Source organism: Amblyomma americanum, chromosome 11 (genome assembly GCF_052857255.1).
Source record: "Amblyomma americanum isolate KBUSLIRL-KWMA chromosome 11, ASM5285725v1, whole genome shotgun sequence".
NCBI classification, from domain to species: Eukaryota; Metazoa; Arthropoda; class Arachnida; order Ixodida; family Ixodidae; genus Amblyomma; species Amblyomma americanum.
Window position 1 is genome coordinate 104,395,212 of NC_135507.1, and position 19,956 is coordinate 104,415,167.

The 19,956-nt window shown below is 45.0% G+C and overlaps 2 protein-coding genes across 2 annotated transcripts in view; one reads left to right on the forward strand and one right to left on the reverse strand.

The window, feature by feature from the left end:
* The window catches only part of Rad23 (UV excision repair protein Rad23), a 32,780-nt gene extending 32,184 nt beyond the window's left edge, over positions 1-596 (reverse strand). The window contains exon 1 of the mRNA XM_077643082.1: positions 412-596. Within this exon, the coding sequence (XP_077499208.1) occupies positions 412-477 (66 nt within the window). The 5' untranslated portion in view covers positions 478-596. The remainder of the gene's footprint in view (positions 1-411) is intronic.
* A 14,600-nt stretch (positions 597-15,196) lies between these two features.
* On the forward strand, positions 15,197-19,023 carry LOC144109837 (uncharacterized). Its single transcript, XM_077642618.1, has 9 exons — positions 15,197-15,306; positions 15,452-15,486; positions 15,598-15,750; positions 15,912-16,063; positions 16,379-16,558; positions 16,716-16,850; positions 18,135-18,268; positions 18,847-18,946; positions 19,015-19,023. The coding sequence occupies exons 1-9, from the start codon at positions 15,197-15,199 to the stop codon at positions 19,021-19,023; spliced, it is 1,008 nt and encodes a 335-aa protein (XP_077498744.1).
* The last annotated feature ends 933 nt before the right edge of the window (positions 19,024-19,956 follow it).

Sequence of the window (19,956 nt, forward strand, 5' to 3'; positions counted from 1 at the left end):
AGCCGCCACGCGAGAGCCCAAAGTGGGGCATCGCCGCGAGTACGCGACGGGAACGCGCTTTCGGGTCGCCTCAGCGGCACCGACGATCGCCCTCGTGAGGGCCGACGCGATGTTAGGGCCCGCCGGTGACTGTGTACCGCAATACGTGTCACTCGACCGGGCGGCGAGGAACGCTACGACGGTCACCGCACAACCGACTGGACAGACATTACTAAGCGTTAGGCTAGCGTGACTGACGAAGCAAGCAGGAACGCGAACCCGCGGCAATCCGTTTAGGCCTAAGTCGCCGACTCTGTCAAGACTGGGGGAAAAAAAAATAATACACACTCGCGTCATAACACACCACACTAGGGGGATTCGGCGGCCGCAGTCGCTGCTACGGCGCCGACCGAAAAAACCGGCGCGACTCACCGTTTCAGACGGGTCCACCTCAATTTTGAACGTCTGCTGCTGCAAGGTCTTTAACGTGACGATCATTGTCGCCCAATTTTCAGGCAGCCACGGCGACGGGAACGTATTAGTTAGACGCGATTTAAAACTCTACCCTTAGGAGACGGACTCTCGCCAGGAGAGTAGAGAACGGCCCGGCCGCACTGTCGTACTGATGGGTGAAAGTGGAGAAAGCAGCGCTTCGGTCAGTTTCGCACGCGAAATGAAAACTAGCCAGCGTTGGTTGCCCTGAACCGGCTACAGCTGGCGACTTCAGTAGTATATCTCTATCATATATCTATCATGATTTCCATGGTGCTAGGCTGTGTGGTTGAAAGATAGGAGCAGCCCCTTTGAAACGGGGTTGCGACAGTTGTCACCATCATTGATCAGTGGTGACCATGCTCGGCTTTATTTCTTTATTTTTATTTTACTGTGTTACGTATTTCTCTTAAAATTCACCATTTTTTTTTTAAATACGGTTTCATTCCTGCACTTATAACCTTCTAACCTACACATCTAACCTCTGAAATACGGTGCCTCGATGCACGAGCACCGCCTATGGGTGTTTGCACGGAGCTTCCTCGAGACCACCTGAACCACCATGGGCGCTCTGGAGAGCTACCGCCTGCAGAACTACAACTTTTGACCAAAAATAATGAAAAAAACAAACGTTGTTCGATAATTAAGAATGTCCTATCATTCAATATTCTATATATAAATCGTAACAAACTAGCAGAAAAGCATGTAAATGCAAATTTGCTCATAATAAGCAGCCCCGCCGCGGTGGCTCAGTGGTTAGGGCGCTCGACTACTGATCCGGAGTTCCCGGGCTCGAACCCGACCGCGGCGGCTGCGTTTTTATGGAGGAAAAACGCTAAGGCGCCCGTGTGCTGTGCGATGTCAGTGCACGTTAAAGATCCCCAGGAGGTCGAAATTATTCCGGAGCCCTCCACTACAGCACCTATTTTTCCTTTCTTCGTTCACTCCCTCCTTTATCCCATCCCTTACGGCGCGGTGCAGGTGTCCAAAGATATATGAGACAGATACTGCGCCATTTCCTTTCCCCAAAAACCAATTATTATTATTATTATAAGCAATGGCTTGCTCTCCTATTAGCCAAACATTGCAGACCACAAAAGCCAATATTTCGTGCATAACAGGCGCACTTTTAAAACTAAAAATATGTTTCTAAAAAAAATGTCGCTTCAACATTTTAAGAGGTTTTTCCACAGCATTTCGGAAAACAAAAACCATTTATTGGCGTCGTGTGCTGTTGCGTTTTCGCTACCTAGACTTTTGCACACTACTTTTACGCCGAAGTCGTCTGTGCGCGGAGCGCGCCGTGGATACGGAGCCACTCTATGTTCCTGAAAAAAAAAAAACTACTGTTAGGGGCCCTACTACTGTCCCGCATTAAGTAGTTCATCGCCTCGAGGTGCTTTGCACGCCCATGGAGGTTCAGGTGCAGCGCCGCCAGTTTTCTCTCTAGTTAATAGTAAGCGACTCTATGGGATGAATCAATGTTACTAGAGGGATGAATGGACGGATGGATGGATGGATCACTGATCTCTACTAGGTGGCTGGATGCCGCATTCCCGCTTTCGGAAGTAGGCTACCGGAAGTTACCGGAAGTTCGGTGTCTGCTGTGTATTTCAACGCTAAAAGTCCCGTCTTTCGCCCTTCCGTTTTCGCGTTGTTTTCGCGTAACGTCTGCTGTAATATCAAAGGAATAAGCAAGCTCAACGAGAGAAATGTGTGCATTGCTTAGAGAACATTGTAATTTCAGAAAAACCGAAGAAAACAGGCATGCAGGTCCCACCATGCCGCGGCAATTGGGTACGTGCATTAAACACTATTTTCTGATCTGGTTCTTGTCTTACGAGCGTAATTAGGGTAAGTAGTGGAATGACGATCAGTCTAGGCCATCTTAAAAACAAATTTTCGTGTAGCAAAGAAAAGGCAATGGCGCGGAAATACTGACACTCGAACTGCCGCTGTCTCATGTTTCGGGTTGGTGGCGGACGATGTCTCTTCTCATCGATGGCAGCTGATGTTTATCGCTTTAGGGTGTCATTTACCTTCCAGACGTGCTTTTAATCGAACTCAATAGCACAGCCATGTTTCATCTACACAACGCGAGAGAAACGACTGACGAGAAAGACGAATGCTGCAACGCATGTGGCAAACGCTGTTTGAAGTCAGCTGCACCAAGCATCACGAATAACAGCCCATTCGGGCATAGTTTGCTACAGTACGAAACAGTACATGATACACTAGCTCCGTCGAATGTGTACCAGCAGAACACCTACGGCACCCCACCAGATTGTGGCTTCGCCCCCACTCCGGTTCGGACTAAACATATAATTCGGTAAAATGGTCACTGCGAAGTGGGCTGCCTAATATGAAGGTTTCCACCTATTCTTTCTTAAATTTATACCCCATTGATGGTATAACTTGGGCTTAGAGCGCGACAACGCGCATCACAACAAAGAGCAGAGTTGGCGACGCAAGCGCAACGGGACGGCACAGAGCTAAGCACACGAGGCTCCGTACGTACTGTGTGTAGCGACGTTCTGTCGTCTGCTAGTGTCGTCCCATAGCGATGCTATGGGCCCTTATTTTTGAAACGTTTTTCCCGATGACTTTGCTGCTCTCCTCATGCAGTTGACGGCGCAACAGGTAGACATTGTCATGAAAAAAGACGAGATGTCGAAAAGACAAAGTGCTAAGTGGAAAACGAAAACAAAAAGAGAAAAACCGTGCTGAGGTCCGATTTCATGCACTGCCAAAGGCTGAGCCCCGCCGCGGTGGCTCAGTGGTTAGGGCGCGCGACTACTGATCCGGAGTTCCCGGGTTCGAACCCGACCGCGGCGGCTGCGTTTTTATGGAGGAAAAACGCTAAGGCGCCCGTGTGCTGTGCGATGTCAGTGCACGTTAAAGATCCCCAGGTGGTCGAAATTATTCCGGAGCCCTCCACTACGGCACCTCTTCTTCCTTTCTTCTTTCACTCCCTCCTTTATCCCTTCCCTTACGGCGCGGTTCAGGTGTCCAACGATATATGAGACAGATACTGCGCTATTTCCTTTCCCCCAAAAACCAATTATTATTATTATTATTATTATTATCAAAGGCTGATTTCCGGGACATGCTGCCCAACTTCCGGTAGCTTCACTTTCTGGCGCCCGATGTGGCATCCAGCGCCCTAGTGGATATCAGTGGGATGGATGGACGGATAAGGCAAAACCCTTTAAAACGGGCGGTGGTTCAAGCCACCTAGCCATGACTTGTGAAATTTGACTCTTGTCTTTATTTTAGCCACCAATCAGATAATGTTCGCTTGGTTACTTCTACCCGCTTAAAATCTACTTTCCCTTCACTGTCCTTTACAAAAAGTATGAAAGCGCCGCCTCGTGACAGAAAAAAAAACGTTGACTGAATTTTGGTTGAATAGTACCAGTTAGTAGTACCAGTAAGCAGCACTGGCGCCTTTACTCTTATATGGTACGATAAGTTACTTTATATAATAGGCTTGGAAAGAAGGCAACAAGGAAGCAGTCTAGGTTATAATCTGTCGTACAGATTAGGCAGAAGGGTTTTTGAGCAAAGACTACCGGGTTTAATGTATGCGGACGATATTGTACTGTTAGCAGATAGCCAGCTGGTTAATTGCTGTGGAGACGAAGGAGACAGTCTAGGTTTCAGTTTTAGCGCAACTAAGTCAGGTGTAATGATGTTCAACGATACAACTGATCAGGAGCTTAAAATAAAAGGCAATGAAATACCTCGAGTGGCTGAATGAAAATATCTCGGGGTATGGGTAAACGAAGGGCAGATGTACACGGAAAAGTACGAACAGTCTCTCATAGCAAAAGAGCGAAGAGATGCCGGGATCATAGGGCATTATGGGGGTACAACAGGTATGAAGTACTGAGAGGCATTTGGAAAGGAATAATGGTGCTGGGGGTTACGGGAATGCGGTTTTGTGCTTAAAGGCAGAAGTTCAGTCGAGATTAGAAGTAAATCAGAGGGCTGTTGTAAGACTAGCACTAGGTCCCCACGGGAAAACCACAAACGAGGCGTTCGAAGCACGGGAAGCTCAGAGTAAAATACGATACGAAGAACGCCTGAGGAAATTAGATGATAAAAGGTGGGCAGCTAAGGTATTGAAATACCTATATAGAAAGAGCGTTGACTCACACAGGCAGAAAAGAACTAGGGAGCTACCGAGTAATAAGTATGTCAGACACGAGGACGGGGAAAGAAAGAGCATTAAACGACAGGTTAACAACGCGGCCGGAAGGTAAAAATTGGATAGATCCAATGGAAAAGAAGCATAGTGTAGAACTATATCGATACTGGGAAAGGCAGATCAGGAAGGAAGCGTTTTATGATAAATCAAAAGGCAGTGACCTACTCTTTGAAGATATATAGGTCAGGATGTCTTCGAACGCGCAACAACAAAAAAAAATGCAACGAAGAAGACACATGTGCTGTGTGTGGAAATATGTAGAAACAATTAGTTTATAGAACACCTCATACTAAAATGTGATGGCAACCATCCCGATGTCACCGCAGCGGTGGCCTATTCGTTTGAGCATCCTCCTCGCATGCGGGAGTTCCGGGTTCGATCCCCAGTGCCGCCGGGTACCCACCGGCGATACAATGGGTACAAGCTTTCCCCTGCCTGGTGCTCGGCTTCTTTAGGGTGAAATGCTTGGGAAATGGGTCTTTGACCCCACCTTGAGTAGAACAAAACAACCTTGTGCCATGACGCTCTTTGGCCACAGATGCCCTTGCGCCATAAAAATTCGTTATCATCACCATATCATCTCGATGTCGATGCAGGCACAGTCGCTCTTCCTGAGGCCCTATTGTTTCGAGATACCAATGGTCATGTTAATAAATATGCGGTGGAAATTAGCAAAAAGCGATTGGAAGATTGGTGGCTATTTTGTCGGTCATGATATAATACAAAAGCTAAAGAAAATATACGGTTATAAAAAAGTTCAAATTGCACGGGAAGGGATAAGGAGCGCGACTACAGTCTATATGCAAACATTATTAAGGCAGGGCAGTCTTTTATCACCGCGGCTGCTCATGATTTTTATGATAAATATGACAAGGTTACAAGATAATAATCTAGGATAGAATCTGTCGTACCAAGAACAGCGGCTGCCACCCCGGGGCTAATGTATTCTGGCCATATTTAACTGATAGCTAGGGATATTTAAAGACTGTTTAATACACGATAGGCTTTACGTTTAGCGCAATAAAGCACGTTTTGTGATATTCAACGATTCCTCTGATCAGGTGCTTACAATACGAGGCCATGAGATGCACATGCTGGCAGAATCTAGGGCTATGGGTAAATGATGGACGGATATAAATAGAGAAGCACAAAAAGACTACTAGGGAGAAAGGGCGAAGAGATTCCTCGAAAATGAAGCTTGAAACAACAGATATTAAGTACTGCCAGGAGTAAAGATACCAGGTTCTTACTTCTTCACACCTCGCTTCCTTCGAGGTGCTCGCTTATTTGGCGTTGGACTCGTAGCAGACAGCCAGACGATGGACGAACGATGACACACCGACGAACAGAGGAACTGGGCTTTTATAACGCTTAAGAAAACTGTACAGAGACAAATACACACACAGAAGAAACTGGGGCTACGCACTCAACTGCCAAAGCTGTCTCAAAAGTAAAGCTCGAGCTCCAAGCTCGCTCTTCACGGCTTGCCGAAAGCTGGGGCCTGTCTACATCGCTGCGCGAAGACTGACCAAAAATCCTTCAGCTACCAAAGCTGACACAAAAAGTACACTAGAGCTCCAAGCTCGCTCTACACAGTTGCAAAATCGTACGCTATTATGAAAATCATAAAGACAACGACATTTGCCTATTAATCTTTTAATGAAATATTTTTTTCACACTGCACAGATATTCGAAAATATTTTTTCATCGTATTCGTATTTGACTGGAGTTTCAATTCGCAAATCTAGTGTAGAAGAATGGTGAGCTGGACTAGTCGGTATGTATCCATCCTGAAGAAAAACCCGCTCACAAAACGGAACGAAGAAAAGGAGTGACGCCGCACACGCATAGCGCTGGTTTTTCTTTATGGATTTGCACATCCCTACTTTTTGGCTCTTGAGGGCGCTCAGGTGTCCTATTCTTTTAAAACTCCTCAATAATCATTGAGGTGCTTTGCTGTTCATTAGGGTGCCTATCCCGGTCAGTTGCCTTTCTAAGATGCCGATCATAGTTTCGGACACGCTTAAAAGTAACCGTTTATAATGCGTTATTTCACTCCGACTTAAACTACTGCCACCTGGTTTGAGGAACAACATTGAAAACAAAGCTGAATAAATTATTTGTGTTGCAGAAAAAGGCAACAAGGCATGTAGCTGGAATCATTTTCACAGACCACACCCGTTCTTTTTCTTGAATATAAAATTATATCAGTTAATATTATGCACGAATATCGACTAACGTAGTATCTTACGTTTTCGTCTCACATATTGACTGAATTTCTAAAATCCCTCGCCAAACTTACGCTGAGAGAGAAAGTTATTCTTACAACGTCTAGAAAACAATAGGCGGTCTACACTAGTAGTACAAACAATGGATATCAGGCACTACACTTTCTTATGCCAACCAGTTTAAACAAATGCCACCCATACCAACGTTCTTAAACATTTTCAGTCTCGCAGCTCCGCTCGGGAGGTGGCTAACGTGGCGGTCGCGGGCACTAGTGGCGCTGCAGTCGAGCTTTTGGTGGAGAACGAGGGGGTGTTAGGGGAACTACAGAATGGGTTCCGGAAACAAAGGAGGTTGGAGGACAATCTATTTTCATTGACACAGTGTATAGAAATTGCGGAAAAGGAACATAGGCCCTTATGGCTAGCATGTCTGGATATTAGGGGAGCCTATGACAACGTTACTCAGGAGCATTTGTGGGACATACGGGGCACATTGGATGTGGAAAATGGAGTAATTAATCTTTTAAAAGATATATATAGAGGTAACAGAGTGCTCATAAGACAAGGATGTCCTCTGTCCCCTTTGTTGTTCATGTTGTTCCTGCAACGGTTCGAGACCAAGCTAGAGGGGAGCGGACTAGGCTTCAACTTATCTTTTTTCAAGCAAGGGGAATTGATTAAACAGACATTACCGGGACTAATATACGCGGACGATATAGTGATTATGGCTGACAACAAGGAAGACCTGCAGAAGTTGTTAGACATATGCAGTACAGAGGGAGATAGATTAGGCTTCAAGTGTAGTAAGGAAAAATCTGCAGTCATGATATTTAATGAAGAGGGCGGCGAGCATAGAATACAGGAGTTCGTACAAAAAGTAGTGAATGAGTACAAGTATCTTGGGGTGTGGATAAATAACAGTGTTGAGTATCTGACAGAGCATGAAAAATAGGTAATGAATAAATTAAGCTAGTAGGAATGCATCTGTCATGAAAAATAGGGCACTGTGGAATTGCAATAGGTATGAGGTGGTAAGAGGGATCTGGAAAGGGGTGATGGTCCCTAGCCTGACCTTCGGTAATGCGGTCCTGTGTATGAGGCCAGATGTTCAAGCAAGGCTAGAAATTAGGCAACGGGGAGTAGGGAGGTTAGCTTTGGGAGCACATGGCAATACACCAAATCAGGGGGTACAGGGTGATATGGGATGGGCGTCTTTCGGGAGCAGAGAGGCTAGCAGTAAGATAGCATTTGAGGAACGATTGAGAAAGATGGAGGAAAAGCGGTGGGCTAGGAAAGTTTTCAGATATCTGTATATAAAGAAAGTTGACACGAAATGGAGAAAGCGAACTAGAAAATTGACCAGCAAATATCTGGACAGCAGTAAGGGGGCAAATCAGCAATTATCGGTTAAGAAAAAGGTTAAAGAAACAGAGAGAGCTTTGTGGAAAACAGGGATGCTGACGAAATCGGCACTGGTAACATACCGGACCTTTAAACAGGAAATTGTCAAAGAAAATATCTATGATAATTGTAGGGGAAGCTCTTTGTTGTTTGAGGCCAGGACTGGAGTTTTGCGGACTAAGACGTATAGAGTCAGGTACCAGGAGATAGGCACTTTGTGCATTGCGTGCGGAGAGGAGGAGGAAACGGCTGAACACTTGAAACTTTTCTGTAAAGGGCTTCACCCTGCAGTGGAAAGCAGCGGGGCTGACTTACCCAAGGCAATGGGGTTTAGGGATAGTGAAGGGAAAGTGGATTTTAAGAGGTTAGAAGTAACCAAGCGAAGGTTATCTGATTGGTGGCTAAAAGCAAGACAGGAGTAAAATTTCACAAGACATGGCTAGGTGGCTTGAGCCACCGCCCGATGTAAAGGGTTCAACCGAATCCATCCATCCATCCATCCATCCATCCATCCATCCATCCATCCATCCATCCATCCATCCATCCATCCATCCATCCATCCATCCATCCATCCATCCATCCACCCACCCACCCACCCACCCACCCACCCACCCACCCACCCACCCACCCATCCATCCATCCATCCATCCATCCATCCATCCATCCATCCATCCATCCATCCATCCATCCATCCATCCATCCATCCATCCATCCATCCATCCATCCATCCATCCATCCATCCATCCATCCATCCATCCATCCATCTACATCGTCTGCTGTCGCGGGAGTTTCGCTCGCTGCAGTTACGACAATCTAGTCAGATTTTCAAGCTGGTTTTTCGTGTGATAGTGCTGCCAGTGTTGTGAAAACGTGTTTGTGGGGAAATATGTGCACTTGGTGACTTCAAGCGAGAGGTAAACATGCCATCCTGCTTTGAGTTCAGCTGCAAAAGTGGCAACAAAGACGATGCTACCAGTCATAATTTTTTTCAAATCGCCTCGCGATGAAAGCGAATTTAAAAGGTGGGAGCAGATGTTGCAACGCAAGGAAAGGCGGCTCTCTCACACGTCTAAGATATGTGAGTGTCATTTTGAGCATGAAGATATCATCAAAGAGTACACGCAGATTGTGAACGGGCAAGAGGTCCGAATTCCCTGTGGGAACTGGGCGCTAGTGCCCGGTGCCGTCCCTCGACTCTTTCCCAGCCTTCCAGACCGATTATCAAAGTCAAAAGTTGTGAAATACAGGCGAAAGTCACCAAAAAAACGCGTGCTGTCATGTAGACTGATAAGTGTGAAGATCCTTGCAGCGACAGTACGTCCTCCTCAGGCGAGCCTTGCGTAGAGGCAGTCATCCCGGTTGAGCTGATGCCTCTTTCCGGCTCAGCGGAAACCAGTACTACGTCGACTGCACTGACGATCGGTGACCTGGCGACTGCGACTCTACCATCTACCGACTGGCAACATGAAATTATACAGGACGAAATAACTGGGAAGGTGTGCGCAGTTTTATACTGCAGAAAGCTAGCGGCAATGTAAGCCGTCTAGTGATTCCCAAGGCTATTGCCGTCGAAGACGATGGTAGCTGCTTCGTGAACGGCTACAACAAGCTGCACAAGCAGCTGTTCAAAACTGTAGCTTCTGTCGCTGACCTTGAAAACATTCTGATGGAATCAGGTGGCTTAAATATCTGTGCAGGGGTAAATATACAAACCTTGCTGTTCATCAAAAACACTGTTATGCTTTTTCGAAGCAGCTAATCTGTGCGCGTTGCTTGCGTTTGCGAAGACAGGTGCGCGCGAGGAAGAAAAGGGTCAGAAGCTGCAGAAAACTTGTCGAGCAACTGCCGCACGGGAGAAAAAAAAGCAGCGAGGTTGTGGCACTGAAAGCAGCGCTCTCAAAGGTTACAGATAAAGGAATTGAAAGAGTACTGGTTGGTCTCCCACCTTTGCAGCGCCTGGCGTTCATGAGATCATTAAAGCAGCTAAAAATCAGTCAGCATGTCGCATGCGCGCTACAATGAATATAACCATTGAATGTAACCATTGAGAGCAATAATATCGAGCGAGCGCATCATCTGGGCCCATTAAAAAGAGAAAAGCACCGCCCAATCATAGTTAAATTTCTGCAGTTCAAGGACAAAGAACGTGTTTTATCATCAGCTTATAAGCTTAAATCGACTGATTACGCAATCAGCGAAGACTTCTCCCCTAACACCTGACTAGCCCGTAAACGCCTCATTGAATTTGCGAAAGCTAACCACATCTCCTACAAGCTCCGTCGCAACAGGCTAGTCTCTAACGGTAAAACGTACACCTTTGATCACACCGCTGAGAAGGTGCTCGAACGTAAAACATAGCAGCCACCAATTCCCCTCAGCAGTAATGTACGGTCTAAAAGCGATCATCTGTCCCTTTTTTGCACTAACATTCGCACGCATAATACCCAAGTGTGATTCCTTATGTAGTCTTATCAGCTCATCATCCAGTAACGTCGTTCTGCTGACTGAAACATGGCTAAATTCGTCAATATTAGACTCCGAAATCCTGCCCGAACTTCCTGACTTTGATATATTCCGGAAAGACAGACCTGACGGCTGCCGTGGCGGCGGCGTTCTTATCGCTGCCAAGCGCCTTCTAAATTGTTCCACAGGTTGCTACGTTAACAAACGTAGGTTCCAACGAGGTTGCTACGTTAACAAACGTAGCAACCTCGTTGGAAATAATATGGGTGCGCTGTCATGCTTCATCCCCTCGCGTACTCATCGGTATATGCTATCGACCGCCTGATACGGACATTTACTTCATAACGCTCTTTCATGACACGCTCGATTCCCTAATCTCATCTTACCCACGCACCCCCATTTTGCTTTTCGGCGATTTCAACTTTCCGTCCATACATTGGAATGATATGTCCCGCACCCTAACAAAAAGTCAGCCATCTAGTGAATTCCTAAACACATGCTTAACTATCGGCCTGTCTCAAATTGTTTCTGAGCCCCGCACGACTGACCATACATCAAACATTCTTGACCTTATTTTAACTACTCGCCCTGACGAATTCAGTGCTCCTTCGTACATCATCACCATCATCAGCCTTACTACACCCACTGCAGGGCAAAGACCTCTCCCATGTCTCTCCAATTAACCCTTCCCTTTGCCAGCTGCATCCACCCTTTGCCTGCAAACTTCTTAATCTCATCCGCCCACCTAACCTTCTGCCGCCCCCTGCTACGCTTACCTTCTCTTGGAATCCACTCTGTTACCGTTAAGGACCAGCGGTTATCTTGCCTTCGCATTACATGCCCTGCCCAAGCCCATTTCTTTCTCTTGATTTCGACTAGGATGTCATTAACCCGTGTTTGTTCCCTCACCCACTCTGCCCGCTTCCGGTCTCTTAACGTTTTTCTTTCCATGGCTCGCTGCGTTGTCCTTAACTTAAGCTGAACTCTTTTCGTTAGCCTCCACGTTTCTGCCCCGTAGGTGAGTACCGGTAAGATTATGCTGTTGTACACTTACCTCTTGAGGGAAATTGGTAAACTGCCACTCATGATCTGCGAGAATTTGCCATATGCGCTCCACCCCATTCTTATCCTACTAGTTATCTCTCTCTCATGATCCGGATCAGCTGTCACTACCTGCCCTAAGTAGTCCTTTACAACTTCCAAGCTCTCGCTGCCAATTGTGAACTGCTGTTTCCTTGCTAGACTGTTGAACATTACCTTGGTTTTCTGCATGGTAATTTTTAGACCCAGCGTTCTGCTCTGCCTGTCTAACTCATTGATCATGATTGGCAGGTCACCTCCTGAGTGACTCAGCAAGGCAATGTCATCAGCGAATCGCAGATTATTTAGGTATTCTCCATGTACTCTTAGTCCCAACTGTTCCCAATTCATGCCTCGGAATACCTCCTGCAAACAGGCGGAGAATAGCATTGGCGAGATCGTGTCTCCTTGCCTGACGCCCTTCCTTATTGGAATTTTATTGCTGTCTTTATGGAGGACTATGGTAGCTGTGCAGTTGCTATATATATATATATATATATATATATATATATATATATATATATATATATATATATATATATATATATATATATATATATATATATATATATATATATATATATATATATATATATATCTTCGTTTTTTTTTACATGAGGTTCTTCTACCCCCTGATTACGCAATGCCTGTATGACTGCTGAGCTTTCCACTGAGTCGAATGCTTTCTCGTAATCAATCAAGGCTATATATAGAGGTTGGTTATATTCTGCGCATTTTTCTATCACCTGATTGGTAGTGCGAATATGATCTGTTGTGGAATATCCTTTACGAAAGCCTGCTGATCATATGGTTGATTAAAGTCTAAGGTTGCCCTGACTCTATTAGCGATTACCTTAGTAAATGCTTTGTAGGAACGGATAGTAAGCTGATCGGTCTGTAATTTTTCAAGTCCTTGGTGTCTCCCCTCTTTTGAATTAAGATAATGTTTGCATTCTTCCAAGCTTCTGGTACAGTCGAGGTCATAATGCATTGCGTATACAGGGTAGCTAGTTTTTCTAGCACGATGTCCCCTCCATCCTTCAACAGATCTGCTGTTACCTGGTCCTCCCCAGCTGCTTTTATCCTTTCCATTGCTCCTAAGGCTTTCTTTACTTCATCTTTAGTTGCTCGCGGGATGACGCATTTCTGTGCGCTACTGTCTTTCTCAATAACGGTCTGATTACATTGCCTACTGTACAGGTCTGTGTAGAACTCTTCGGCTACGTTAACTTTATTATCCATATTGCTAATGACACTGCCCTGCCTGTCTCTGAAAGCATACATCTGGTTTTTACCTATGCATAGTTTCCTATTCACCACTTTTAGGCTACCTCCGTTCTTTAGAGCATGCTCGATTCTCTCCATATTAAAATTCCTTAAAGGGAGACTGAGGCGGTTTTCAAATCTGCTAACCTTCTAGGCTTTTGAAGTATACTCATTGTTGATCATGCTTGTGAAGTTATTTTTTCAGTTGTTGCAAAAGCACCGCCACAATCACAGATTGAATGCGCGCCGTTCAAATCTCCCGCGTCCCGAGAGAGCGCAGGAGAGGAGAACAGCAGAGAGGAAAACCTCCTCCTTGTCGGCGCCTGTGACGTCATTATGAGGAGCCGGAGACCCTCCAAGTCACCCGAACGTGCTTTCAGCGCGCGTTGTTCCTCGTGTTGCCTGCGTTGTGGTCGTAATCCCAAAGTGTTTCAGCCAAGGTTTGAGCATACGACCACGTGCAGCCGATCTAACATGAGGTACTGCTGTGCGTTCGGGTGTACGAGCACCTACGGCCGCGACGATGTCGTCTTCCACACTTTCCCGAAAGATCAAAAGCTCGCAGCGCAGTGGGTCGTTGCTGTGAAGAGGGAGAATTTCAAGCCGACCAAAGCAAGCGTACTCTGCTCGAAGCACTTTCGTGACAGCGACTACGTGCAGAGCTTGTCCCTAATGCGATCGCTAGGGGTTTCTGTCAAAGGGGCACGGCTGAACCATGACGCGGTTCCTTCACTATTTTTGCACAAAAGAAGCATGCCACCACCGCCAAGAAGTGCATTTGCTAAAAGAAGGAAACATGAAGTGAGTGCTTCTACTTCCGATTTTAAATTCATTACTCTGCGGCAATTCTGGTCTCATTTGCATGTGGAGCTTTGCATGAAGCGTTGACCGCGAGTAGCGCACGCGGAGAGCGATCCCGCGATGGTACGGGCACAGCGCCGCGCGGCTGTACTCGGGTTTCCTTTTCTCGCGCAAGGGGATATGCTATAGAGACCCCTGCGCTAAACGTCACTTAACTCAGCAATGAAACACTGCTGATGATTCCTCGCGTGCAGACGGGACGGGCAATTATAATGGTAATGGTCCTGCGCATGCGCACTGGTTCCTCGCTATTCCCCTATGTCCCTAACCGATAGCTTCACACTTTTTAAATCTGTCCAATTCCGATGTGGTTATGCAAATTCGATAAGTCGGCAAGCATCATAGTATTCTTACGAGGTAAACATACATTTCGATGATCACCAAACAGCCGAGAACGACTTTACATACGCGGTTTTCTTGCTTTCGATAGAAAAATTTTCAGTAAAGAGCAATTCAGTAATTCAGTACGCTTTTTATCCTTTCAGGTCCTTGCAGAACTGCTTGGAGAAGGATCAAGCGTGGAAAAACTTGATCCAAAATTGGGCAGTGCCTCTGCTAGCTCTACAGGTAATGACGCTACATTCAGTCTGAACATTTAGTTGTGCATGCCTATACTGTGCATCAAATCATGTCTCAGTCTGTGCTGCAGATGTCACAAGAGAAGCTGGAGCAGATCTCTGTGCAATGCCACATGAAAACTTCGGCGTGGAAATTTCACTAAGTATCCTCGCTCTCACTGGTAATAACCAATCTTCAGCAAGCAGAGTAATGCAAGGCATTGACGCCTTACACATTTTATGATAACCTGCTCATTATTGTAGATTCAGGACATGATGTAACGCTGGAGGTCAAACTGACAGAGTCTTGTGAAGGAAGACACAAGTCTGTCCAAGCAACGATGCGGCCAGCGACAAAAAGCACAGCTGTACAGGCATGTGTGAAAAGAAGCATGGCATCACACCACTCTCAGACAAAACCACACACTGTATCTATCGGTATGTGCCTCCACAATCAGCGTACATTTTTGATGCATGCATTTGTACAATAACGGAGAAGGGGGCAAAGCGTTATATAGAGGTTTTCAGTTGTACTAAAATTTCTGCATATTCTATGTTGCGTGCAGTGGTAACAACTACTAAATGCAGCTGCACATATCACATGATTTTTAGGCATTCAGGTTGGCAGCCCCATGATAAATGTAGCCACTAAAACTACCATGCCAATCCAAAGAGAGGCCATTGAAAATGATGACAGCACAGAAGACGAAGGTGGAGATGAGAACTACGATGATGAGGACTACAGTCCATGCGAAGAATTTGAAGAGAAGTATGCGATTTATTAACAGTATGATAAAAACCTGTTTGCCTTACTTTTACTCTGGTGCCATAAACATTCACTCCTAATGTTTTTCATGCAAGGTAGCGTGTTTAGGCTGTCCAGTGCGATTGAAAATTTGCCCATTCTCTTCCAGGCAGGGATGTGTCGGAAACTCCCGAGATGAACCCGGCAACAAAATTTTTTTGGTGCAGGAGAAGTACCTTTGGAAGCTTTTCCAGCTGTGCACAGAGTGCCTCGCACCTCGTACAGTCAGATTCGAGTGTTAAGGCACACTCCTAGAAGTTTATGGGGAGTGTGCATCTGGCCATTTCGTTTACTGGTGTAATCAGGACGTCGAAAAACAGCAGCCGATGCTCAACCTGCAGCTTTGCACAGCAGTTCTCTTCTCTGGATGCAACCCAGCAGCTACACTGAAAATGCTGGCTTCAATTGGTGTACCGGTTGTGAGCAACTGGACATTTTTTGCAATCCAGCGTCCATATCTGTGGCCTGCAATTGACAGGGTAAGGAGTCATTGTGAAGAAGTTTTCAGCTTTCTTTGCATGGTCAAGGTTCAATGTGCACTGTTTTTTTTTTTCAGGTTTGGAAAGAAGAGCAGAAAAGTCTGCTGCAAGAGCTGCAAGGCCAACAGGTGAACCTTGCTGGAGATGGACGGGCTGACTCACCAGGATTTAGTGCTAAATATGGCACGTATACTCTGATGGACGTTGAACGCCACAAAGTCTTGCATTTTGAAATCGTGCAGGTGCGTTTCCACTTTGCTACAACAACGTACTGCAAATTTCTATAGCTCACTAATGCCGCCAAATGAACTGTAACGCAACATTTAAATATCATGACTTCTTTCTACAGCACATGCATTATCATTGGCTTAGCCTTGAATCCCCGTGCTGGTAGATGAAGCATCAGCACAGCACTACCATTGTTAGAAATACAAAGATTTATTTTCTCAAAAATAGTTACAGCTGGGAAGGAGAGACCTCAATACATGCAGTCTTTATTTTTAATTGGTAGATACGCTGCACATCACTCAATATCCTTTGCCATTATCATTCCACAGTCCAATGATGATGGCGGCAGCTGTCGCATGGAGTTAGAAGGCCTGAAACAAGGCCTTGCTTTTCTGCAGAGTGACAGCATCAAGGTAGCAGTGCTGGTGACCGACCGTCATACACAGATCACGTGCTTTCTCCGCAACAACAAAGCTGCAATCACCCATGAGTTCGACGTGTGGCACATGGCAAAAGGTATCTAGCAGCTGTGGCTTTACGGTGGCTGATAAAATGTTATTTGCAGCATATTTATGGAATATATTACATTAGTTCTATTTTTTTAAATGCATTTTAGGTATCATCAAGAAACTGCACACAGCTGCAAAACAAAATAACTGCAAGGAACTTGCACCCTGGATTAAGTCTGTGTGCAACCATCTGTATTGGGCGGCAGCATCCAGCGAAGGCAAAGCAGAACTCATTGTGCCCAAATGGCTGTCACTTCTTAACCACGTAAGGGACATCCACACACATGACCAGGCATCGTTCCCCACGTGCTTGCACGGTGACATTGAACCCAAGCAGTACCTCAGAGAAAGTATGTTACATTTTGTAATGAAAATATGTGAAAGGCCCTAGTGAAGCATAATTAGGCACATCTAGGTTTGATATATAAAGTAATAAAATTCTAATAAGAGAGGATTTCAGGTAGAGAGACAATCTCTAGAGTACTATTCACTGCGTGTTTACATTAGGTATTCACAGACCTCAAATGAGAAGAACTGGCGATAAGAGTTAATGAAATTTGGTGATCACGTTGCCTTGCTAAAGAACTCGGAACTCCAGAAGAGTGGCGAATCGGGCTAGTTGGTGCATGTTTGTCATTTTTCGAAAGCGCTAAAACGACATGGACAAAGAAGGAACAGACAGGGATGAGCGCTTATCCATGTGTGTTCCTTCTTTGTCCGTTTTGTTTTAGTGCTTTCAAAAAATGAACTCGGAACAAACTGCAAAGCATTATTGATGACCTCGACAGGCGAAGCAGAACAGTGGGTCTAGAACCTTTATGCATAGAACTTAAGCAACATCCAACAGTCTCTGAAGCGAGCAGTGGTTTATAATAGGCAGCAAAGCATTAAAAGTGGGAAGTGTAGGTAATGACCGCAGATCCAGACCATGAGAGTGAAAGAAACAGGATAATAAGAATAAGGACCAGTGCATTTAACAAGTATGCTGAAATCGTGAATGGTAATTTACCAGTATCGCTCACGAGGAAATTGTACAACAGCTGTATCTTACCAGTACTCACTTATGGTGCAGAAACAAAATTAGCAAACAAAGTTGAACTTGGATTGAGTACAATGTTGCAAGCTGTGAAACTGAAAAGTGTAACATTATGATATGAAGAGAGCAGAGTGGGTAAGTGAACAAACAAGTTAATGATATCCTAGTAGAAATAAAGAAGAAATGGCAGGGAATGCACTGGAGAGGCTGGAAACCTATGGTTGTTGAGGTAATAGACTGGATTCCAAGATTTCAGCAACCTGTGTAGTGCAGCAGGATTTCAATAAAAAGCTTCATGAGCTAAGTAAATAATGGCTGTTTCAGTTTCTTCCATACCATTTATTACAGTGCACCTCAAATACCAATGTTTATTAAAACTATCGAAACTTATAAGATGTGCATTACTGAACACAAGCTTATTTACAAGTGTACTGAAACACTTTTTAACTGGTTGATGCAAAGCATACAGCAAGCCGCACACTTAGAGCTTTACAAAGAGATGATAATGGCCGTTTCTTTTTAGAATCAAAGGCTTTCCAGAAGCTTCAAGACATTTCAAATTCTAAGGCCTTTCTGCAAGACATGCCGCGGCTATCTACTAGACATCAAACGTATGGATTAGAGGCTTTTCATAGCCTTCTAGTGTATTTTGCACCGACGACCTACCATTATTCGTGTTTGGGAATGAGGGCCACATAAGCTGTTGTCTTCTATTCTCTACTTTTACAGTCAGAAACCACGATATCACAATACAATTGTGTTAAACAAAACAAATGTTAGACATGCATCTGTAGAAAAAGTGAAAGGCATGTAGGCACGTGCCACAACTATATGAACAGGTGCCCATCTTAAATTACACTTACTGAAATTGTCAATAGTTGCATCATTTCTTATGTCGTCTAAACAGAAATTAAAAACACAGTCGACCGAATCGGAAGGGATTTTACATGCCGACACTTTGTGGGCATTTAGAGTTTCGACTGTGTTCACCATGCAAGCACTGCATTTTCATTTTCAATCCGCCCGGCAACTGAGGCGATGCTTTGCTCTCATAGCTCTTCAAAAGTAGTACTTTGCTCTTTCAGTATTTTCATCACGCGTGCTCATGGTGCTTTCAAGCACTAATTGCTAGCATGGTGTTGTGCTCAACGCCCATCAGTGACCTTCTTTTGTCACACGATCTTTACAGTTGGACTGTTTACATATATTACAAGGTAACACGTTTTCATACTGTCCTGTGCAACTATTTCAGGACCCAACTTGCTGTACTTCACTACAACGAGAACAGTGGACGTGGTCAGGCATGCACAAAGGATGGCACACTTCGATGGTGTGTGCGTTACCCAAAGGCAGTAGGTGGTGACCCAACAGCTGGTCCAGTAAAGGAGCCACCCACTCATGGTAAGCTTGCACCACCTAGTTTATTTGATCACGAAGAAAGTGAATATTGCACAAGCTACAAGATGAAATGCTCACACAGGCTACGTCAAACGCCTCCTCGACAAGGTTGTGGCCATGGCTCAGAGCATGCAGCCTCAGGAGAGGAAAACTGCTCCAGAATCTCGTCCACCACTCAGCAGCAGTTTTCCAAAGGCTCAAAAAGAGAACCTGGTCGAGAAAAGAAAGTCAAGGTTCAACAGACAATGATCAGTTTCTTACCATCTGCAGAGAAAATACTGGTAAGTAGTATGGGGTTTACCACATGTCCCAAATCTGAATGTGGCTTGATAGCCATTGTGACAGGTAAAAATGTACAGCAAAGGATGTGATGACATGCACCGTATACTTTAATTAGAGAAAACTAGTTACCAAAAAGTTTGGTTCGTCAAAAAAACGAAAAAAGATATTACTAAACATAAGAAGGCAGAGTAGGAAAAATCATGCAGCCACTAGAAAGTATGTAGACCACTGTGCACTATATGCTGGGGATTGCTTAGATTATAAAGGAAAAAAATGCAACCTTGATAACCACTTTAACACCTCTATCCTTTCCTTTATAGCATTTTTTTTCCTTTAGCTTTTTTTACTTTTGCTGTTTTATTGCCATTGTTCATTTTGATTCTGTTGCATATTTTTTGAAAAGGGGGGGTCTGTTTTTGCATTCTCTTCATGTCAGTATGGCTATTAACCTGCTTCTCTCCTACCTGTAGGTGACAGCCTCCATGGCCAGACAAGAGCTGTTCAAAGACCAAGTGCGCCATCTTCCCATCCTCCTCACTCCACTCCTCACCATAATCCCAGTCCATCCTCCTTAGAGTGAAGGGCCTATATAACCCCTGCCAATAATGACCGCACTTGACCTGACAAAGACAAGTCCTCTTGTTGGAACGTTGGTCGCTGGACTGAGGCTCTCCCTTCATTT

Coding starts and splice junctions, on each gene's coding strand:
- LOC144109837 (XM_077642618.1), top strand. CDS start 15,197: ATGCCAATCCAAAGAGAGGCCATTGAAAATGATGACAGCACAGAAGAC. Junction 16,064..16,378: donor TGCATTTTGAAATCGTGCAG/GTGCGTTTCCAC, acceptor ATCATTCCACAG/TCCAATGATGATGGCGGCAG. Junction 16,851..18,134: donor ACATCCACACACATGACCAG/GCATCGTTCCCC, acceptor AAGGCTTTCCAG/AAGCTTCAAGACATTTCAAA.